Here is a 24,183-nt window from a genome sequence, read left to right as displayed (position 1 = left end):
TGATGGTAGGCTTTGTTACTTTGGTCCCAACTCTCTGCAGGTCATTCACTAGGTCCTCCCGTGTGGTTCTGGGATTTTTGCTCACCGTTCTTGTGATCATTTTGACCTCACAGGGTGAGATCTTGCGTGGAGCCCCAGATCGAGGGAGATTATCAGTGGTCTTGTATGTCTTCCATTTCCTAATAATTGCTCCCACAGTTGATTTCTTCAAACCAAGCTGCTTACCTATTTCAGATTCAGTCTTCCCAGCCTGGTGCAGGTCTACAATTTTGTTTCTGGTGTCCTTTGACAGCTCTTTGGTCTTGGCCATAGTGGAGTTTGGAGTGTGACTGTTTGAGGTTGTAGACAGGTGTATTTTATACTGATAACAAGTTCAAACAAGTAGCATTAATACAGGTAACGAGTGGAGGACAGAGGAGCCTCTTAAAGAAGAAGTCTGTGAGAGTGAGAAATCTTGCTTGTTTGTAGGTGACCAAATACTTATTTTCCACCATAATTTGCAAATAAATTCATAAAAAATCCTACAATGTGATTTTCTGGATTTTTTTCTCTTAATTTTGTGTGTCATAGTTGAAGTGTACCTATGATGACGAGAGAAGACGAGAAGACGAGAGAGAACTTGCACAATTGGTGGCTGACTAAATACTTTTTTGCCCCACTGTACATACATACATACATACATACATACATACATACATACATACATACATACATACATACATACATACATACATACATACATACATACATACATACATACATACATACATACATACATACATACATACATACATACATACATACATACATACATACATACATACATACATACATACATACATACAAAAAAATGACTTGTGTTATGTTTACAGCCTTATTCTAAAATGGATCAAATTGTTCCCCCCCTCCTAATTCATCTACATACAATAATGACAAAGCAAAAACAGGTTTTAAGAAATTTTGCAAAAGACTCCAGCCATTCAAGTCATAGACTGTTCTCTCTGCTACCGCATGGCAAGCGGTACCGGAGCGCCAAGTATAGGTCCAAAAGGCTACTTAACAGCTTCTCCCCCCAAGCCAAAAGACTGCTGAACAATGAATCAAATGGCTACCCGGACTATTTCCTATGTCCCCCCCTTTCTTTTTTACATTGCTGCTACTCACTGTTTATTATCTATGCATAGTCACTACCCCTACCTACTGTACATGTGCATATCACTTTAATTACCTCGACTGACCATTGACTCAGTACCAGTACTCCCTGCATATAGCCTCGTTATTGTTATTTTATTGTGTTTTTTTGTAACTTTCGTTTATTTAGTAAATATTTTCTTAACTCTTAGTTTCTTAAAAATGCATTGTTGTTTAAGGGCTTGGAAGTAAGCATTTCACAGTAAGGTTGTATTTGGTGCATGTGCATTTGGTGCATGTGACAAATAAAATGTGATTTGATTTGATAGGGGAGAAAGCAAATGACTCTTTGTTGTCTTTTATTTAAGTCATTGCACATCAAGAATGCATGCAGAGTATGTGTGAACGGGGGTCAAAAATGCTCTTCCTGGCTATTCTTTGGCAAGCTTGAACAATTTCATTAAGAGATAACTGAGAAATGTACCTAAGGCACATAATAGAGTTCATGGGTACCTAATGGAAATTTAAATGAGTAATATTTTTGGTGGGTTATTTCCAGTCTCTATTTTCAAGTGTGTACAGGATTTGTCATTAATTGTACAACAATACTATAAGTATTGTGTGTATGGTCTTACTCGTGACTTATATTCAGGCTACTTAGTGTGTCCTCCTAATAAGACATAATAAAGAATATGAATTAATTGTGAGTATAGAGCTAAACCCAGTGGTCCTGCAACATAAACAGTAGAGGGGGCTGATAGATATGTGTTTCTCTACTTACATGTAAGAGAAGATGCCTTCTCAGGTGTCATGTATTTGTATCTTGGACCACTCTCCACATACTTTGGACATCAATGTCTTGTAATTGTAAATACTAACAATTGATTCAAGCCACATATCATGCCAGGCTATTTTTGCAAAAATCATCCATTGCACCGTAACTTCAACCTTTATTCTGTAGTAACATAAGCAAGCATTGTTTGTAAGAAATAGTCAGGTATAAAACTGTGGACTGATCTTGAAAAGGAAAAACATACAAATATATGTTTAGACAAACTATGTTTTCTTATCAAAATCGTACCAAACTCAGGCATAATTTGCATGGCACTCCGCCCCCCGCCTTTATGGTTGGCTCGTGGCGGTTCCTCAACTGGTTAAGCCAAGAGTTTGCAAGTGGTTTGTTTAGCTGTCAATCAAAGAGCCATACCTGGGCTTGGCTTCAACAGTGAAACCATGAGTGAAACCGACCGCTTGCCTTGCTGTCGAGTGATTCGACCGTGTTTCTGGTCTGGACCAGCAGTGCGCTGCCTCGGCTGTCCTTAGTAGTACGCATCTTATGTTTCTGCTTCATTCGGAGAGATAGTAGGGGGATAGATCACGCTTTCTCATTGTGCATGCCAGGAGGAGAGGATACAATCACCAGTCAACGGCAGATTATTAGAAATAAAGACATTTCCCTAATGGTATCATACACTAATCAAACGGAGACATGTGGAATTGTATGGGGATTTCGAAGTGTCTGTCAATAGTGTGTCTTCTGATGGTGTGGACTGAGGTAAGAACTTTTTTCTTTTTATATTGACAGATCAAACGAATTGATCAGCAGTTGCGCGAGTGTATCATGCACACAACGAGGTCTCATTCAGTTTGTGAATTTAATTTTTAGAATTCCATTCCTAATGAAATTACGTAGTTAAATCATGTGATCTTGGAGCTTCCCTATGGATGAATTCGTTTTGCATTCTTCTTGGATCAAGGAAATCAGCGCAATGTATGGACAGTGTGTTATTACATGCCTGTGTTATAGGCTAATCTAGGTATCTATTTCCGTGGGTAAAAAACGGATGTTTAAAAAAAACATACATTTGTTGTGTAAAGCAGCATTAATCATATCAAATAATTATAAATGAAAAACAAACAATTGCCCAAAAACCTCTGTCATTACTATAAAAATAATGTGCAAGTAGGTCTAACACCACTAGCATCACTTAAAATGATGTGTAGAAAAGCATTCAGACTGAAACATCTAAACATTTTGAAAAAAAATAAAAGTTTAGGTGTAGAACATGCATAACCTTCTGTAGCCTACTTAAAAATGGTACGCGCTTCGTGTATTTATTTTATATTCAAATGCTATTCGTAGGTGTCCCAGTCTTCGGGCTCTTTTGAGCTGCAGTTGATTGCTGTACAGAACGCTAACGGTCAGTTGTCGGACGGGGACTGCTGCGACGGAGAAAGGAACGCGCAGGATCTCCACTGTAGCAGGGATGAGTGTGATACGTACTTCAGAGTGTGTCTAAAGGAATACCAAACGGAGGTCACGACCTCAGGCTTGTGCATCTATGGAACTGGATCTACTAACGTTATCGGTGGGAATACTTTTCAATTTAAGAGCACCAAAAACAACCAAAACCGAATCAACGACGGTGGAAAGATTGTCATCCCATTCCAGTTCGCTTGGCCGGTAAGTTGACGACAAGTCGTTATTACATCTGTTGATCCACTGCATATGTCCTGCTTTTATTCATTTACTTATTAATAGTCAAATATAGTCACTAGTCATGTCCAAACCGGATGAGGTTGTGAGTGTGCCATCTTCATTGCCAGTGGCCACTTGGCAACTTTGGAGAACACCTCAGTTTATGAGACTTGTCTGTAAATAATAACGTATAAAACGTTTTCTCATGGCATGCATGGTTTCTGGCTTAGTGCATTCCACAAAAACTCATTTTTTTGTGTGCCTATTTTACACACCTCAAGAACACATACACTTTTACTCTTATCTTTTCAAATTACATCTATTATATGTGCTTTTGCTTTGATTCCATAAATCACTGGCTACTGTGCCTTTCTCCTAAGGTCTGAAAATCGAAATGGCTGACAAAGTACAATTGTGCACATGGTGGTTGCAATCATTCATTTGTACATCATCATAGTAACATAGTACTAATCTGCAATTCCTATATTTGGCTGCTTCTACCAAACAAAGATAGGCCTACAGTCCAGCACATAGACATGGAAGCTTTCCAGTCATCAAGAGTGATATTGAACAAATACGTCTCCCCATGAACAACATCTCGCTGCACATTTTGGACCAGATATGTGAGGATTGTTGTGTGGTTGGTTGGCTGTGTGACCTATCCATTCATCAGTCCTTGTGGTCAGCTGTCATGGGAGGGAAAGATGGAAGTAGTAACTGGGGCCCTGGGCAGATACGGTTACCACTAAGTTGTGTGTGACATAGGGAGTGGATATCGGTGTCACCACTATACTCAAACAAGTGAGATCCTAGAAGATCCCTATAGATCTGTGCTAGGGGATGCCTTTACCTCTGGCCTCTCAGGTTCACTGAGTCGGGTCAGTATTATCCTCAATGTAGACAGGACAAAAGAGAGGATTGTAGTGCCGAGATAACCCTTTCAAGTTTTCCATTGTTGTGATGGGCGAGTCAAGGGCATATTAGTGGATGTGCTTTTCAATGTCCAGACATTGATCTCGAAATTGTTTTTAAAAGTCCAGAAGATGGTAAATAATGTTTTCTCCCATTAATAACGGTAACTGTTGGTTTATTGTAGCAGCACGTCTAGTGTTGAGTACTTTTAGTATTGGGCCTGAAACCATCAGGGTGTGCTAAGCTGGCCAGCAACCTCACACTCGTAACACTACATGACAGCTGCAGTTTAAATTTGATTTGATGCTTGCTGTCAGTTGCTAGGAGACCCCTAATAGTCTTAGTATACCCCCTCTTTCCACATGTATTTTTACATGAAAAAGAAAAGCTACCCAGTTTGCTTTCAAAGCAAATGACAGACCTCTGTAGTAAACAACATATACAGCATACTGGTATGTTGTTGACTGATAACCCTAATAGAGTTCATATTATCAAGGCATGCCTTGTAGCCTATGACAGTATGGTCAGAATTTCTGTGCCACAAACTCCTGACATTAATTAAAGAGAAAAATGCCCTTTTTCTGCCACTCGATCATTTCCTCATGGTTAACCTCTCACCCTGTGTGTGTTTTTAGTGAAATCTTTCTCATGAATTGGAGGGGGGAGGGATGCCGGTAAAGAGAGAAAGGCTGCCTCTTCTCTTTCCTCTGTGAGAATTCAGTCACGACTCATGAGGGAGAGATATTTTTAGGATCCGGCTCAGTCACTTAAGACTCTGTGTTTGACTCCACAAGAAAAACATCAATTTCATTTGCTCCCTGCTCCTCCTTATTCTCTTATTTGTAGTATATTTAGAGGCAGTCTGTCCTTCCATCCCCCCATGGGAGTAAATCATAGGAATGAGGGGCAGTTACTCTCCATTTTTGTGGTTGTTTCCGTGCCCCTCTAACCCTGGCCATATTTTCCCACAACCGTCGGTTAAACGGTTATATGATTACCAGCCCTGTCAACAAAGTCACTTCTTGTGATAGGGTTTAGTTTGAATGACCATGGTGGCTGAAACGAATCTCGTCAGAGGTCTGATGTCAGTCAGAGGCCATACAGTATTGGGGTGTTGTTGTTGGGTTGACGTGCTTCACAGCATCTAATCCTCTGTCCCTGCCTCCTACCCCTCCTCTCTGTCTCTAGGTCACTTTAATAAGCCTAAAAGCATTGGTAGCGCTTCTCTATTTGGGAGAGGCAGGGCTACATTACGTGAGTGTGTGTGAGGTAAGGAAAGGTGAGGGATAGTGTTGTGTAAAGCCCTGTGCTCCTTTAATTGTGGTCAGGAAAGGTCTGCTCATCTTTCTGCTGCCGCCATGACCCGACTCGAGTGACTCCCTCTGGTTCCACTTTAGATGACCTGATTTTGCCTGTAGCCCAGCCGTGTAAAATGTCTGATTACTGGCTGCATGTTTAATGTTTTGGAGACAGTGTTATGAGGTTGGGATAAGGGATGATGATGACATTGATGAATTTCTTATTTGTTTGTGTGTTTTATTCTGGGGATAGGTGTGCATGCGTGCCTGTTTTCGTGTGTGTGTGTGCGTGCTTGTATGTGTGCTTGGGTGTGTGTGCTTGCTTCCCCTTCCGCGTGTTTGTGTGTATGTACTTTTGCACCTATTTGCGTGTGCATGTGTGTGATAAATGCTAATTGAATGCATGTATTGCAGCCAGGTGCTGCTGAGCTAAGTGCAGCTGTGATTAAAGCATGTTATTTCACAGCCAGTAAGTTTAATTTCCACTTGCCCTCAGTACCTGTTCACATGGCTGTTAGAGCTCTGCTGGAGCCAGCCAGCCCACCAGGCCAGGAGGACTACAGCAAAGCCTCCCTCCCTCCCTCCCTCCCGCTGCTTTGTGTTCAGGGCTAATTAAATCCTAGACTTTATGTATATCATTAGCTGACACCTCCCTTTACACACCACATCTCTCTATCCCAATACCTCAGCAGATGCCCACTGTAACAGCATTGCATTGGCATTTTGTATGCATGTCTGTCTTATACTTTGGTGGTGAAATATTCTGATAATTTGTCATCAGGTTGTATTTTTGATCGTGAAATGGTTAGGTCATAATTGACTGTAGTGGGGTCTTTCCAAGAAATGAGTACATTTTGCATCCCTTTGATATTTTAAGTACAAATTGTGCACCAATATTGCATTTTAAAAGCCTGTCATATTAAAAGAAGTGCCCTTTAATTTAGACCATATGGAGAATTCAATAAATCAGATTTTTCATGGGATTAAAGACTTGCTAAAGTGCTGAAATTCAGCATGTTGACTTATCCCTCCATCAACCCTGGGTCACCTCTAGGAAGATTTGAACCCCTTTAACCCCAACATTTCTCCAAGTTTCACCATCATTGTAAAGCCCTGGTTATATTGTTGTTTGATAAAGTTATTTCTGAAGATTATTATTTATTTAATTTGATAAGTTATCAATTTATATCTGTCCCTCATTTTAAGGTCAATCCTGTTACCTGAACTGAATTCTCATTTGAATATGGTGAAACTATTCCTTTTTAAGTATTTTGTTTTTACAAAAGAAACATTGAACATCTAATAGTCAAATCATAGTGTTAAAGCACGTGAGCTGCTTCTACTATTTTTGGCCATTTTCTGGTGTTTTGTGGTGGAAAACTGAGTGGGTCTGGCATAACACGTCAACCCTCTTACCCATAGACAGACAGGATAGAAATGTTTGAACAATGTCACTCCCTGTTGCACACAAGCTTCCATTCCTCCTGTCACAAGGGGATTTATGGCTGATTTAAGATGAAATTGTCAACCATGTTACTTGATTTGGCACTTGATAGGCACTTACTACTTTGTATGTAAAAACATTTATGAAATGGGAAAACATGTTTTTTTTAAATGAAGTTGAACATGTGCTCTTTAGGACAGAATGTAAAAACTTTACCAAGTTCCACTTCTCAAAAGGCATCGAATTGGTGGAATGACCCAGTTGAGTAGTTCAGTGAGCTTGTCTGTGTGTCACAGGAACTCAGGAATGCTGTTGTAACTCTGCTCTCTCCTCTGGGGTGAAGGGGGTGAGGGTTCATCCACATTAGGGTTTCTCAATTGTTGGTAGCCTAGTTACTCAATCCTTGTTGTTGCAGGGAACCTCTGTAAAGTCAGGATTTAACTCCAATTTATCATCCAGCAGTTATCAGGCCGGTTGTGTGTGTGTGTGCTTATTTTCTACAGATTTTCTATTGTGTTATTGACTGTACGTTTGCTTATTATGTGTAACTCTGTGTTGTTGTTTTTGTCACACTGCTTTGCCTTATCTTGGGCAGGTTGCAGTTGTAAATGAGAACTTGTTCTCAACTGGCCTACCTGGTTAAATAAAGGTTAAATATATATATATATTTTTAATTGCTTGAGAGCCTCACAGTTTGCTAGTCCAGTGGGTGCACATTAATACATGTGCAAGAATACATAGTTTGATAGTGATTCCAATGTGATTGGGGTCTTAAACCCAGCTGAGTTTGCTCTGCTGTGCTGAGTGATTGGGGTTTTCCCAACCTGGGTTATCAGTTTTCCAAGCCCTTGGAGAACAGGAGGCTTCCCTTTTGTCACTGAGCCTTTCAGGCCAAACAATGAGTTTATACCTATGTTTTTATCTGCATTTATGGTGTTATAAAAACAACTGGAGGGATGGAGAAAGAAGATGGTGTTGGGTTTCCTGTCTGAAGTGATGGGCTGTTGGCAGAGGAGGCTGATTTATGGCTGCATTGATGTCCTGGGAAAACTAAAGACAATGCTGCTCTATAGAGAGGGATGGCAGAGGGTGTGTCAGGCTGTCTTTATCAGGATATCATCAAGGGCACTCACTACTTGGTGCATATATGTAGAATTTGAGCATGCTGCCATTCTCCAAAAGTTGTCATTGCTTGTAATCTTGGTGTCAGAATAATCTGAGATGTTAATCATGAAAAGTGTTAACCACTGAGGATAAAACAACGTTTTGTTTTTCTTGTTACTAAATTGGAAAAGATGATGCAAGACCTACTGTACCATGTGGAAAGCTCAATTATGTGACTGAAGGAAACCCTGAGAAATAGAGTTTCAACAGCTTGGCTAATAAAAATATACTGGGTCATTTAGCATATTTTTATTTGATTTGATTTGTTTTGATGTAATTTGTAGAAGGAGGATCCTGTGTAGGAGATGCCTTATTTAGAGTGTTTTTTTGTTTGTTAATAACATGCTAAATTAGCCAGCCTCACTGTACCCTACTGGGACCCACATGTTTTATTCATTTCAATATCCTAACAGGTGTGAGATGACAGGTGTTGCTGTTTTTCCCCCTCTCATCTCAATATTTTACTAAAGTTGTTAATTGGGTGTTAGAATGATGTCAGGCATACTTTCTGTGAGACCCTATTGCTATTAGTGTTAAAGGTCCAATGCAGCGTTTTTTTTCTCAATATCAATTCATTTATGAGAAACAATTAAGTACCTTACTGTGATTGTTTTCAATTAAAAGGGTCAAAAATAAACAAAGGGCAGTTTCTCAAGCAATACTTTTGCTATGGCTATTTGGAAGTGGTCTGAGTGTAGAGGGGAAAACTGAACGTTTCCTGTTGTTTTCAAAAAGGTTTGGAACCCTTTCTTATTGGTCTATTCACTAATTTATGCCAAAGCTCCATCCCACCTTAACAGGCAGAAATTTCAGTCTTTCAGTCTTTTAAAACAGGTCTTAAACTAAAATGTCATTATCATAATTTTCCCATCTTCACAGTTTTATTCCAACCTCATAGTGTGAAAATATACACTGAGTTTACAAACCATTAGGAACAACTGCTCTTTCCTGTATCAGGCTGTATCACAACTGGCCGTGATTGGGAGTCCCATAGGTCGGCGCTCAATTGGCCCAGCGTCGTCCGTGTTTGGCCGGTGGGGCCATCATTGTAAATAAGAATGAGTTCTTAACTGACTTGCCGAGTTAAATAAATAAAAAAATAATTCCATGACAGACTGACCAGGTGAATCCAGTTGAAAGCTATGATCCCTTATTGATGCCATCTGTTAAACCGACACTTTCGACACCTTGTAGTCCATGCCCCAACGAATTGAAGCTGTTCTGAGAGCAAAAGGGGGTGCAATTGAATATTAGGAAGGTGTTCCTAATATTTTGTACACTCAGTGTATATTAAACACAGGTAAATCACATTTTTGACTGCACTGGGCCTTTAAAAGATAATGCTGAGTTGAGTCATCTTCTTGATTTTAATGTAGAAAACCCCTAGTTAAAGCAGTACTACTGTATCTGTAGTGGGTTGAGACACAGGCGATGGAAGGGGTACAGTAATTTATTCATTGAACAGGTGAAGACAGTGAGGAGTGTGCTCAAATCCCTCTGACTCATGTAAAATGGTCTGGAAGGTGTCAAGTGACAACTACTGTGACTGCTGCCCTGGTCTGGTCCATCAGGTTGCACTACAGTCAGACATGCACCCCACAGCCGCACACTTTGCACCAGCCTCTCCCAGCCTCCAGTCTCTCCTCAATGACACATACACACGGGAAGCCCAACAATGAGTCAGAGCCCAGAGAGACTACTGGCTGATTGGAAGTCAGTCTTTGAGACATTTATGATTTAAGGAAGATTGAATAAGATATCACACTGTTATTATTACTCCATATCATAGATGACGCCTTGGGCTCCCCAGTCTCATAAATCATAGCCAGTCATATTTGACTGACAGGGCAGGAAGGAGAATGGGAGGCAGTAGTCTGATCACTCAAAGGCCAGTAGTAGTGGGGAGACACGAGAGGACAGCAGAGGGACAGGGAGGCAGCCTCTCACTGTGCTATGATGTAAAAATATGTATTGTAGATGTAATACTCCATCTACTTTTATCACATCACACACTGTGGTGATGAACTAGTTTATGTGACTCAGGTCTGGACCTATCTGTGGCTGTGTAAAAGAGATGTCTGTGGTCAGATTGTCTCCTCCTCCTATCGGTCTCCTGGGGGACTGACTGAGGGCCCATTACTGGGACAGCTGATGATGCAATGGAAGGTTTACTTTTGGGAGAAGGTGAAGATAAAGCCAACTGTATGTCCTTGGACCTTTAAAGAGTTAATTATTTGCATTCGGAAAGGGCCAGAGTTTGTGGCATGTGTTTTCGGATCAATCTGGAGAGAGGCCATACTAGCTAGATTAATACAGACTTCAGTTACATACAGGGTTTGTTTAAATAGAAGTGATAAAAGGGGACTGTGGTATAAGTCACTACTGGGGGACGGGAGATCAAAGAACGAGACTTCTCTGCCTTCCATATACTCATCAGTTTAGCATTATTAGAAGTCATATTTGTGAAATATACAGTTTCCTCCAACAGCTTTGAGCATCCAAGAATCCAAATTACAGAAATGTGTAGCTCCTTTTTCACCCCTTCTCTCTAATCTGACCAGTACTGTGTAATCTAGCTCGCCGACCTTCTTTTGGTGGAATGGGCTATACTGGCCACAATCACCTGACAGAAAGCCAGCTCCTTTCTGGCTTTGGTGTACTGGTACCCAAATAACTCCCCAGGAATTTCAGTTTAAGAAACCTGCTGCTGTTAGATTTTGAATTGTTTCAGTATGTGTGTGCCACTTCAGGGGAATGATATCATTGTACAGTAAGTACAGCAGCGAGACTTGAGCTAACAGCTTAATCACCTGTTTTGTATTAGAATGTGTTCAGTGCCGATGGTTCAACTTCAATTAGTTATCCCTACATTAGTAGTTGCACTTGTTAACTTCCCTCGGGCTTATATCCAGCTAATCAGTGACAGCAGTGTGGGAACCAAGAGCTATTTTCTCACCAGCAGCATCCACATTCACTCACAAACGGTGTGTGTGTGTGTGTGTGTCAGAGGAGGCTGGTGGGAAGAGATATAGGAGGACAGGCTCATTGTAATGGCTGGAATGGAATAAATGGAATGGAGTCAAACACGTTGTTTCCATGGGTTTGATAGGTTTGGTACTATTCCTCCTCTAGCTCCTCCCACCAGACTTTGCTGGTGTGTGTGTGTTATCATCATTTGTTCCTTGTGTGTGTGTGTGTGTGTGTGTGTGTGTGTGTGTGTGTGTGTGTGTGTGTGTGTGTGTGTGTGTGTGTGTGTGTGTGTGTGTGTGTGTGTGTGTGTGTGTGTGTGTGTGTGTGTGTCTGTCAGTGTGTGGGACTGGGGAGTAAGAATTCTTACAACCTCCTAATGATCCCGTCTGTGTCTCTCTTCCAGCGGGCGTACACTCTGATTGTGGAAGCGTGGGACTGGGACAATGGTACACACAGCAGCAGTGGTATGTACAGTATACTTCACCTTTCCAGGTATTTACTACCACATGAAAGGAGAGCCAGCCAGGCCTCAGTGTCTCCCATCAAATAAGTCATTAGGTGAGGGGTGAAGGATGTGTTTAGTGTTTATTTAGAAGTGACAGGGGTATTTACATAAAAAGACGGGGAGGTCCATGGCAGCATCTCAGAACCAAGGTTACAGGTGATGTCAAAAAGGAGATTTGCGTGATCTATACAGTTACATATCGCAAAATCATTTTGGACAATATTATATCGATACTTTATCCGCATGTATCGGTTTGAACATTTTTTGCAAAATATATTTTAAAAAATTTGCTAGGTAGCGTCAGCAAGTCGGCTGTACCTGCGCCAAAACTCTGGGATTTTTCATCCTAAAGCTTGGCTTCAATCTTCTTTTTAAATAGCGAACCAAAATGTTTTCAACACTTTTATTTCCATGACTGATAAAAACTAATTTTCTCATGCTTTTTCTAGTCTCTCGTTAGCAGACATACCGTATTGTGAGCATGTTTGGAACATCAAATCGCAATAAAATCGCAGTATTGAATAGCAATACAAAAATAATTGTGAGAATTGTGAGAATCTCAATACATATCGTATCAGCACCTATCGTGATAATATCGTGAGGTTGCCAGCAATTCTCAGCCCTAGTCGCTGCAGGGATGGGGCATGTGAAGATGCGTGTCTCTGTGAGAAGAGCTTCATTAAATGTGACTAATTGTCTCAAGGGGGAACAGGGAGCTCCTTCTGCGTCAGGCCCAGTTTGGACGCGGGGTGCCTAGTCACTGCTATTTGGAACACAGCTGTATCCTGTTTTTACTTGCTTCTCTCATTTCAGTCCTGTTTGGCTTTGTTTTGGAAGCTCTGCTCTGAGGAAGAAAGGTTAATTGTGGAATGTGGAATGTAATCTATGTCACTCAAGTCAAGTGTGTTAGATTTAGGGCACCATTGAACCTCAGGTGAGATCAATGGCTGACCTGACAAGGTTGTTGTGTTTTTCTCTCCGGTGAACAGGCGATACACACCAATCAAAGCTTCTATAACAAGCTGTCCTGTTTTCACTGCTGCATAACTCTTAGAGAGTCAGCTGTATATATTCCCAGGAACAATGCAGCTTCACACAAAGCAGCGTCTTAGCAGCACAAGAGGAAGAAAAGTCCCCAATACAAAGCCCAGACTCCAGATGATTGAAATGGACTGTCAAGTTGAGCTGCCATATACCAACCACAGCAAACAGATCCATACAACCACTACAGTGGCAAGAAAAAGTATGTGAACCCTTTGGAATTTCCTGGATTTCTGCATAAATTGTTCATAACATTTGTTCTGATTTTCATCTAAGTCCCAACAATAGACTTGCTTAAACTAATAACACACAACAATTAGACGTTGTCATGTCTTTATTGAACACACTGTGTAAACATTCACAGTGCAGGGTGGGAAAAGTATGTGAACCCTTGGATTTATAACTTGTTGACTCTCCGTTGGCAGCAATAACCTCAACCAAACGTTTTCTGTAGTTGTGGATCAGACCTGCACAACGGTCAGGAGGAATTTTAGACAATTCCTCTTTACAAAACTGTTTCAGTTCAGCAATATTCTTGGGATGTCTGGTGTGAACCTCTCTCAAGGTCATGCCACAGCTCCTCAAATCGGGTTGAGGTCAGGACTCTGACTGGGCCACTCAAGAAGGCGTATTTTCTTCTGTTGAAGTCATTCTGTTGTTGATTTACTTCTGTTTCCGGTCGTTGTCCTGTTGCATCACTCAACTTCTGTTGAGCTTCAATTGGCGGACAGAGAGCCTTACATTCTCCTGCAAAATGTCTTGATAAACTTGGGAATTCATTTTTACGTCGATGAGAGCAAGCTGTCCAGACCCTGAGGCAGCAAAGCAGCCCCAAACCATGATGCTCCCTCCACCATACTTTACAGTTGGGATGATGTTTTGATGTTGGTGTGCTGTGCCTTGTTTTCTCCACACATAGTGTTGTGTGTTCCTACCAAACAACTCAACTGTAGTTTCATTTGTCCACAGAATATTTTGCCAGTAGCGCTGTGGAACATCCAGGTGCTCTTTTGCGAACTTCAGATGCGCAGCAATGTTTTTTTTGGACAGCAGTGGCTTCTTCCGTGCTGTCCTCCCATCCAATAAACCATTCTTGTTTATTGTTTTACATATCGTAGACTCGTCAACAGAGATGTTAGCATGTTCCAGAGATTTCTGTAAGTCTTTAGCTGACACTCAAAGATTCTTCTTAACCTCATTGAGGATTCTGCTCTGTGCTCTTGCAGTCATCTTTTGCAGGACGACCACTCCTAGGGAGAGTAGCAACAGTGCTGAACTTTCTCCATTTATAGACATTTGGTCTTACCGTGGACTGATGAACATCAAGGATTTTAGAGATACTTTTGTAACCCATTCCAGCTTTATGCAAGTCAACAATTCTTCTGAGATCTCTTTTGTTCGAGGCATGGTTCACATCAGGCAATGCTTCTTGTGAATAGAAAATAGGGCAGGGCAGCTCTAACCAACATCTCAAATGTCATCTCATTGATTGGACACCAGGTTAGGTAACTCCAGACTCCAATTAGCTTTTGGAGAAGTCATTAGCCTAGGGGTTCCCATTCTTTTTCCAGCCTACACTGTGAATGTTTAAATTATGTATTCAATATAGACAAGAAAAATACAATAATGTGTGTGTTATTAATTGAAACACACTGTATTTGTCTATTTTTGGGACTTAGATGGATATCAGATCAAATTTGATTACCAATTTATTCAGATATCCAGGTAATTCCAAAGGGTTCACATACTTTTTTTTGCCACCGTATAGCTCACCTCTCTGTCTCAGTGTTTGACCCCATCTCAGGTCAGTATGTCAGCTGTAACCCCTCCACTTTTAACTTGGCTAACTTTTAGTGGTGGTAAGTGATAGTACCAAACCTCTGTCCCTCTTAAAGTCACAAGGATGTATAACACATTTAACCTGTTGATCTACACAGTCATTCTCTGAGATGCTGTACATTCCTATGCACCAAGCTGCCTGGCCGTTCATATTGCCAGTGTGATGGTTAGCATGGCGAGGTTAGTTCCCGCCTGGCTGGCCTGAGGGACTGACTCACTGGGAGACTGTTTGTGCTCCATGTCCATGTCTCTATATAAAGCCTGTGAGCACATCACCTAGTTAAGCCATTCATTATGGACCACAGCCCTTTTTCTTTCCACTGATGTCTTTCTGCTAATTACTGTCCCAGCAGTTGCTGTGCTACTGCATTTCACTTCAATATCCCAGCCTGGACACTCTGACTGGACAGCCTGAACTGCTCCTTCAGCCTGGTCTCATAGACTAGATGTAACATAGTGCATGTAAATCCGGGACACTCAAATTGAATGATATGACACTTTTGCTATGATTACATAAGACAAAGTTACTTAAGGCAAAAAACTCAAGTAGGGTGGTTGGTCGGGACAACTTTAGCATTTTAAGCTAATAAGCAACTTTGCAACTACTTACTACTTTTTAGCTCCTTTGCAACTACTTATTATGTTAGCAAGCCCTTCTCCTAAGCGTAAAGTTAACAATTTTGTCTAACTCCTAACCTTAACCCTAACCTCTAACCCTAACTCCTAGCCTGGCTAACGTTTGTGTTAGCTAACTGGCTAATGTTAGCCACACCAAATTGGAATTCGTAACATATCATACGTTTTGCAAATTCGTAACATATTGTAAGAATTGCAATTTGTAACAAATCCTACCCACTGCTATTCGTAACATATTGTACGAAATGAATGATGGACATCCACAAATTAATACATTCCATACGAAATGTAACATATCATACTAATTGGAGTGTACTGGATTTACCTTTGCTATGTTACGTCTACCCCTGAGTCCAGGTTGGCTCCTCATACAGTATATCCTTGACACAATGACATGCAGCCTATTACAGGGCAGCTCTGGACTGCTGCTGAGTAAGCTTGGACTTTTGCTAATGTAGCCCGCACAATTGCTGTGAGCTGAGTGAGCACTGTATTGGTTTGGAACAACTTCAATTAATATGTAGACCTGAGCAATGGGTTGGATGGCAGTGGAATATGGCAGTGGGTTGGACTGGGTAGTGGGTTGGACTGGGCAGTGGGTTAGACTGGGCAGTGGGTTGGACTGGGCAGTGGGTTGGACTGGGCAGTGGGTTGGACTGGTCAGTGGGTTGGACTGGGCAGTGGGTTGGACTGGGCAGTGGGTTGGACTGGGCAGTGGGTTAGATATGGCAGTGGGTTGGATAGGGCATGGAGTTAGATAGGGCAGGGGGCAGTTGGTTGAATAGGGAAGTGGGGGCATGGGGTTGGATAGGGCAGGGGGTTGGGTAGTGCAGGGGGACATGGGGTTGGATAGGGCAGGGGGAATGGGTTTGGATAGGGCAGTGGGGGTTGGGTAGTGCAGGGGGACATGGGGTTGGATAGGGTAGGGGGAATGGGGTTGGATAGGGCAGTGGGGGTTGGGAAGTGCAGGGGGACATGGGGTTGGATAGGGCAGGGGGAATGGGGTTGGATAGGGCAGGGGGAATGGGGTTGGGTAGTGCAGGGGGACATGGGGTTGGAAAGTGCAGGGGGACATGGGGTTGGATAGGGCAGTGGGGGTTGGGTAGTGCAGGGGGAATGGGTTTGGATAGGGCAGGGGTAATGGGGTTGGGTAGTGCAGGGGGACATGGGGTTGGATTGGGCAGGGGGAATGGGTTTGGATAGGGCAGGGGGAATGGGGTTGGGTAGTGCAGGGGGACATGGGGTTGGATAGGGCAGGGGGAATGGGTTTGGATAGGGCAGGGGGAATGGGGTTGGGTAGTGCAGGGGGACATGGGGTTGGATAGGGCAGGGGGAATGGGTTTGGATAGGGCAGGGAGAATGGGGTTGGGTAGTGCAGGGGGACATGGGGTTGGATAGGGCAGGGGGAATGGGGTTGGATAGGGCAGGGGGAATGGGGTTGGATAGGGCAGGGGGAATGGGGTTGGATAGGGCAGGGGGACATGGGGTTGGATAGGGCAGGGGGAATGGGGTTGGATAGGGCAGGGGGAATGGGGTTGGATAGGGCAGGGGGACATGGGGTTGGATAGGGCAGGGGGAATGGGGTTGGATAGGGCAGGGGGAATGGGGTTGGGTAGTGCAGGGGACTTGGGGTTGGATAGTGCAGGGGGACATGGGGTTGGATAGGGCAGTGGGGGTTGGGTAGTGCAGGGGGACATGGGGTTGGATAGGGCAGGAGGGCGTGGAGTTAGATAGGGCAAGGGGTGTAGTAGGTTGAATAGGGCAGTGGGGGCAGGGGGTTAGATAGGGCAGGGGGGCAAGGAGTTAGATAGGGCAGTAGATGAATAGGGTAGTGGGGGCAGGGGGTTGGATAGGGCTCAGAAAAATAGTCTCTGGTAGTGCTGTTTATCCTCCAGGATGCCCCAGCGACTGGTTCTGTGTTTAAACACTAAACAGACAGGCTGCACCATTGTTTCTCTCTTAGGTGGTAGCATGTTTATTAGTGTTAGTGTTTCTTAACACACAGTTGAACATTATAATCAGAGAACAATAGAGGGGATGGAGAAATCAAATAAATATGAAGGGATTAGAGGAAATTGTGAGATCACTGAGCTGCTATCAGGAGGAGTATTGTGGAGTATTTTTTTAAAATCAGTCAATGAGTGATCTAATATTACTTGACTACTAATGTTGTGTCCATATCCAAGTTTAGCATGCTGAAAACAGACTGACAACAGACATTGGCTTATGACAACAATGCCACTAGTCACGCGCGACTAAATGATGTGGCTGTTTGAAAGCACAGAAAATGATGTCGCTCTTGACTTAGTCAACTGCAAGGTGTTGAAGCCTCCTCATTGTTTGTGTAAGCCCGTGTCATAGTCACCACACACACACCCCTCCGCCTGCTCTCCCTAGTAACAGTGGCCGCTCTCTGAGTGTCTCCTTCAGCACTGAGAGAGACAATGATTGGTTTGTATTTTTATATCTAATTGTTGGAAATGAGCAGAGTGAGTGCTTGAGTTTAAATGAACTCGCAGTTAAATTGAGAAAATCAGGACAGCAAGTAAAAACATTTTCTGTGTTTTTTAACTCCTTTATAATGGGTAACATTTGGAAGTAAACTGGACTGTACAGTAAATAGGATAGATATTTTAAGAAATAATAAAATAGTAATACCTGGACAACTGAAGGTAGGTTATACAGAATCCTTCTAATGAAAAGGCCTAGATTTCCTCCTGGCTACCTGTCCAATAACAGGCCACCATCCAACTAGGGGAGAGGGCCTGTTGTTTGGCCCCTCCTCAGTGCTCAGTCCTGGGCTGTGTATGTGGCTGCAGCAGCCAAGCCAGTTGGGTCATGGTGTTTCTGTTCCTTGAGAAAAAGCTAAAGGCCCTTTCCTATGTCGCCCTTCCTCGTCTGTTCCCGTCTCTTATTATTTCCGCCCTGGCTCCGGAGGAGAGTGGAGAGAGGGAGGGAGTGCCACAAAAAGCATTTCACAAAGCAGGAAAACTGAAAAAGGATTTGGTTATCAAACTCCTGCAGCCCTGGCCCTACACCCTGTATTTGTGTTTGGTTTATTGTCCTTATTTTTTCTTTCACGCTCTTGGAAACAGAGTGGTGTTTGACTTTGGGTTGCCCTCTCTGATCTCCAGCAGCAGATAAACACCAGTGTTCTCTCAGATGACTTTCTCCTGCTTCTCGACACTACTAGAACTTGTACTGAGGCATACTGGTTCTAACATTGAATAAGTGGCTAGTTAGCCTGAACTACCTCTTTGACTGTTTAGTTGTATGCATGTCAAGTGTCCATTATATAATGGTGAAGAAATGTCTTGGTTTTTGTTTGTTGATGCAGGTGAGGATCTGTTAATTGAGCGGAGTGTCCGTAAAGGAATGATCAACCCTGGCGATGACAGGCAGACTATCCAACACAACGGTCCTACGGCCAACTTTGAGTATAACATCCGTGTGCGCTGTGACGAGAACTACTATGGCAACAAGTGTAACAAGCAGTGCCGGCCACGCAATGATGACTATGGCCACTACGTGTGTGACCAGTTTGGGAACAGAGGCTGTTTGGAGGGCTGGATGGGCCCTTACTGTACAGCTGGTGAGTAGGGGAGCAGGCTGACACAATCCATGTACAAGACACTTCAGAGTCAAAATACACACATTGAAACTAATGTTTAGATATCGCTCTGATGATACTATAAATTAATGGGTGAATCCTTTTGTCTTTGTTTCACAGCTATCTGCAAGCAGGGCTGTAACCTGCTGCAAGGATTCTGCAATGCCCCAGGAGAATGCATGTGAGTCCTGGTTAACTTTCTTCTTTATACCATCGTGTCTATGTTAATAAGATTCTGAAATATTACTCTGGGTGTATTGGCTGGTTAATGGGCAGTAGCTCTTTTTGTGTTCAATGAGGATGATAATGATGACACGGGGGGTTGATCGCATACCAGAGCTCGACCCCCACATTCCCCCCTCCCTGTCCCCCCTCTCTATGGAACTTACAGTGTATTAGCCCCCCCCACACACACCAGTCTGATTCAGGAGCCATTGTTCTTTTTCCTGTCCCAGACCTGGCCTGTAGCTGTAGCCTGTTTTTCACACAGCGTTTCCTCCCCTCCTCCAGCGGTGTGTCAGGGCCTCTGCCCATTTCTACTCTGCAGCCCCATTCGCCTCTTCCTATCCTGGGCCTGTTTTGGCTGTCATACCCCTCATGGGAGTATGGACTCCATCCAGCAGTCTTAGTCACGTACATGTTATTCTGCACGGCTGAACCAACCAAGTATTCCATGTCAAATCCTCTTGCAAGACCACCTTCTTGTGCAACTCTCTGAGGTGCATTCTGTAACACACCTATGGATCTGTTCAATAGGGATAGCCGTGAGTGAGACGGGATAGATTTAGTTCTCATCTCATAAAAGAATGCATTTTCATGGCTGGAAGACAAGAAAAAAGACTGGAATGTGCCTCGACATGTGATTTGAAGCTCAGGAGGAGGCTGTGTGTATCCCGACCGTGAACAAACAACACGCCTTCTCCTGGAGTAACATTCCATGCCTGGTGCCTGCGAAGGAAAACAAAAAAATGTGTTGGTGGTACAGTATCTGGTTTCCTTACACACAGAGCATTCACAACCTACCCCCTTACAAAAATAATTTAAACTAAAAATGGTTTTCGGACACATGTAACATTTTTAATGTCAACTCGGGCTGTCAAACAATTCCAAATGTAATTGAGTGTATCAAAGGATTTGCTGTGATTAATCACAATTTAATTTATCCATGTCAAAATCCTCCAAATCCACAATTGCTCAAATTGACCTGTAATTTTTTATTATTTTTTATACAATTACAAGAATATTGCTGTTTTGATATTGTGACCTCTAAATATTCACACTAATAATAACATGGTTTCACAGCTCAACATGTGAAAACAGCTATTTCACAGTTTATTTTTTATTTTTTTAAGGGACCTCAATCTGCATGCAATCTGCATGTTAATTTCCCAGAGTCTTTCTGTAAATAATTCTTAGAGGCAGAGAGCGCGAAAGAGAGCGAGATAGAAAGCTACTGCGGCTGCAGGTGATGTGCAGGCAGGTCGAGCCCCTGAGCCTGAGCGTGATAGGGATCTGGAGCACAGGTTGGTGGCAACTTAATTGGGGAGGACGGTCTCGTGGTAATGGCTGCAGCGTTCCATTAGCTCCGACCCGGCCATTATTACGAGCCGTCCTCCCCTCATCAGCCTCCTGTGATCTGGATGGTGTGGCTTCAAAGGGCTATTTCCACAGTGTGGGTCTGACAGAGATGGGCCTGTCTGTGCTGGGCTGGGCCGGTGATATTTACAGTGTTGCTGGCTGGGCTGAAAGAGTCCTCCATTGTGGGGCTGTGGTGAGGTGTTTGTTTGGTGATGGTAATGCCACCTTGGCCTTGTGGCCACCTTGGTCTCTCTCTGTTTCTACTGTGGACAGGGCCTCTCAATGCTGCTAATGCTGCTAATTAACCTTTACACTTAACCTCAGCATGTTAACATACAGTTTGGTATACAGTAGCACACCACTGCACACTTCAGTACTTTTATACCTGTACATTAGTAGACTACTATACAAAGTTGTACTGCACTGTGTGTTGTGTTTGACTGCAGTGCTGCTTACTAGCGAAAATGTTAGCACACTCACTCACTCCAGTACAGTATATCAACTAGTAGTGTAGGGTTTGGTTGGCATCTATTTACAGGAGAGTGGTCTTTAAATAACCCAGGGCGAGAAGTGACAGCACAGGTGGGGCAAGGTTACCGCTGGCCTTGGAATAACAGAGTGCAGCTATAAACCAACAGATTAGCTAACCGTTCGCCGGCTGCCTCCGCTCGCAAAGCTGCTTGCCTAGGGGCTTCAGGAGGCCCCCACTCCTAGACTTCCTCTATCCCCGTCCCTGTCCCACACGCCATGGGAACAGGCTTGACCCCATCACTGCCCTGGAATGTCCCTTGTGCTCTGTCTAAAGATTAGGAGCCCCAGAAGGGAAGGGGTGTCACTGGTCACCTTGATGAAGACGTTGTGTCTGTCTGGCTCCTGATCGAGATCACCTTGACTTTTACATGGACACATAGGTCTGTCATGTGGTTGACGTATTGTAGAAGGCCTTGTCCTATTACACGAGTCCTGGCTTATTTATGAGCCATCTCTTCATGGGACTGATGTTTTTAAAGTATTTCACATACAGTATGACCACACAATGGGTCCATTCCCTATGTGTCTCTAATGGATGTCTCTGATATGTCTTGCAGGTGTAAATACGGTTGGCAGGGTCCGTTCTGTGACGACTGCCTGCCCTACCCAGGCTGTGTCCATGGGACCTGCGTCAAGCCCTGGCTGTGCAGCTGTGAGAAGAACTGGGGAGGCCTGCTGTGTGACAAAGGTGAGACATTAGAGCAAACCAGACCAGACCTGGCCCACTGTACTATTAACACATCCTCTACAGCGACCTTTGACCTCCCTGTAGTGTCACACAACACAAGGTCACCTCTGAGTTCCCCTCAGCATCAGGTGGTCAACAGAGGTCACTGAAGAGTGACAGCTAGAAACAGGAGATCACTTCAGAGTAACAAGATGGAGAGGCTACATTTAGAAATATGTAACAGTGTGTTTTCATGTCTGATCCTATGAAGTCGTGTGATGACAACTGATTTAATCTGTAACATATAATTTACCATCCTAATCCTTTAGATGTGTTCATATGAGACCATTAAAGTGTGTAAATGTAATCATTCCTGTATGATTCTCTCCAGATTTGAACTACTGTGGGACGAACAAGCCGTGTAAGAACGGAGGAACGTGTATGAACTCAGAGCCAGATGAATACAACTGTGCCTGTTCTGACAGCTACTCGGGCAAGAACTGTGAGATAGGTGAGTCAGTCAAGAAATTCAATTCTGTTTGTGCCAATGAGCACGGTTACATGCGCACAATAATACGATTATTGTGGATAATCAGATGAATATAATAGTTCATTTAAAATGTTCACATGCTTTGCAAATAGAACAATTTCCCTAATAATTATGTTTTTATGGACACATCTGAAATCAGGCAACTGATGGGACTTTAGATAAATTGCACAAAATCGCCAATAAAAATAAATATTCTGTCATGCAGGTGAAAGAGGACCCAAAAGCGACTTAACAGAAACAGAGTTTATTTAAATCCAAACAGGGAATAACAAAAATCCTCTAGTCTGTAGAGGGGAATAACTAGAGAAGCGGCCACAGACTGCAGGTCGCTTCGGGTAGGCGCAGGCCGTAGTTGATAGAGCCACCTGCTCACACGCAGCATCTGATGAAGGCAAAAAACACGACAGGACAGGGCGAAACACAATCACAGCATGGTGAATACAAAACAAGGAACCGACGGGACAGGAACGGATCACAAAGGAATAAATAGGGACTCTAATCAGGGGAAAGGATCGGGAACAGGTGTGGGAAGACTAAATGATGATTAGGGGAATAGGAACAGCTGGGAGCAGGAACGGAACGATAGAGAGAAGAGAGAGCGAGAGAGTGAGAGAGGGAGGGGAGAGAGAGGGATAGAAGGAGGGAAAGAACCAAATAAGACCAGCAGAGGGAAACGAATAGCATGGGGAGCACAGGGACAAGACATGATAATAAATGACAAACATGACAGTACCCCCACTCACCGAGCGCCTCCTGGCGCACTCGAGGAGGAATCCTGGCGGCAACGGAGGAAATCATCGATGAGTGAACGGTCCAGCACGTCCCGAGACGGAACCCAACTCCTCTCCTCAGGACCGTAACCCTCCCAATCCACTAGGTATTGGTGACCCCGTCCCCGAGAACGCATGTCCATGATCTTATGTACCTTGTAAATAGGTGCGCTCTCGACAAGGACGGGAGGGGGGAGGGAAGACGAACGGGGGTGCGAAGAAAGGGCTTAACACAGGAGACATGGAAGACAGGATGGACGCGACGAAGATGTCGCGGAAGAAGCAGTCGCACAGCGACAGGATTGACGACCTGGGAGACACGGAACGGACCAATGAACCGCGGAGTCAACTTACGAGAAGCTGTCGTAAGAGGAAGGTTGCGAGTGGAAAGCCACACTCTCTGGCCGCAACAATACCTTGGACTCTTAATCCTGCGTTTATTGGCGGCTCTCACCGTCTGTGCCCTGTAACGGCAAAGTGCAGACCTCACCCTCCTCCAGGTGCGCTCACAACGTTGGACAAACGCTTGAGCGGAGGGAACGCTGGACTCGGCAAGCTGGGATGAGAACAGAGGAGGCTGGTAACCCAGACTACTCTGAAACGGAGATAACCCGGTAGCAGACGAAGGAAGCGAATTGTGAGCGTATTCTGCCCAGGGGAGCTGTTCTGCCCAAGACGCAGGGTTTCTGAAAGAAAGGCTGCGTAGTATGCGACCAATCGTCTGATTGGCCCTCTCTGCTTGACCGTTAGACTGGGGATGAAACCCGGAAGAGAGACTGACGGACGCACCAATCAAACGACAGAACTCCCTCCAAAACTGTGACGTGAATTGCGGGCCTCTGTCTGAAACGGCGTCTAACGGGAGGCCATGAATTCTGAATACATTCTCAATAATGATTTGTGCCGTCTCCTTAGCGGAAGGAAGTTTAGCGAGGGGAATGAAATGTGCCGCCTTAGAGAACCTATCGACAACCGTCAGAATCACAGTCTTCCCCGCAGACAAAGGCAGACCGGTAATGAAGTCTAAGGCAATGTGAGACCATGGTCGAGAAGGAATG

General features: G+C 43.6%; 1 protein-coding gene across 3 annotated transcripts in view; it reads left to right on the top strand.

Annotated features, from left to right (window-relative positions):
• Positions 1-2,403: 2,403 nt before the first annotated feature.
• LOC124046532 (protein jagged-2-like) overlaps positions 2,404-24,183 on the top strand; it is a 40,772-nt gene continuing 18,992 nt past the window's right edge. For 2 of the 3 annotated variants that reach the window (XM_046366992.1, XM_046366991.1), the window contains exons 1-7: positions 2,404-2,686; positions 3,275-3,595; positions 11,802-11,862; positions 18,757-19,011; positions 19,150-19,210; positions 21,696-21,826; positions 22,197-22,316. In XM_046366992.1, the coding sequence (XP_046222948.1) occupies positions 2,621-2,686; positions 3,275-3,595; positions 11,802-11,862; positions 18,757-19,011; positions 19,150-19,210; positions 21,696-21,826; positions 22,197-22,316 (1,015 nt within the window). In that variant the 5' untranslated portion in view covers positions 2,404-2,620. Of the gene's footprint in view, positions 2,687-3,274; positions 3,596-11,801; positions 11,863-12,959; positions 13,147-18,756; positions 19,012-19,149; positions 19,211-21,695; positions 21,827-22,196; positions 22,317-24,183 lie in introns of those variants that run through there. The other variant, XM_046366993.1, reaches the window with a different exon arrangement.

This window comes from Oncorhynchus gorbuscha, linkage group LG10 (genome assembly GCF_021184085.1).
Source record: "Oncorhynchus gorbuscha isolate QuinsamMale2020 ecotype Even-year linkage group LG10, OgorEven_v1.0, whole genome shotgun sequence".
Lineage (NCBI taxonomy): Eukaryota > Metazoa > Chordata > Actinopteri > Salmoniformes > Salmonidae > Oncorhynchus > Oncorhynchus gorbuscha.
The sequence above is the reverse complement of the archived record's forward strand: the minus strand, read 5'-3'. Positions and strand labels throughout refer to the sequence as shown.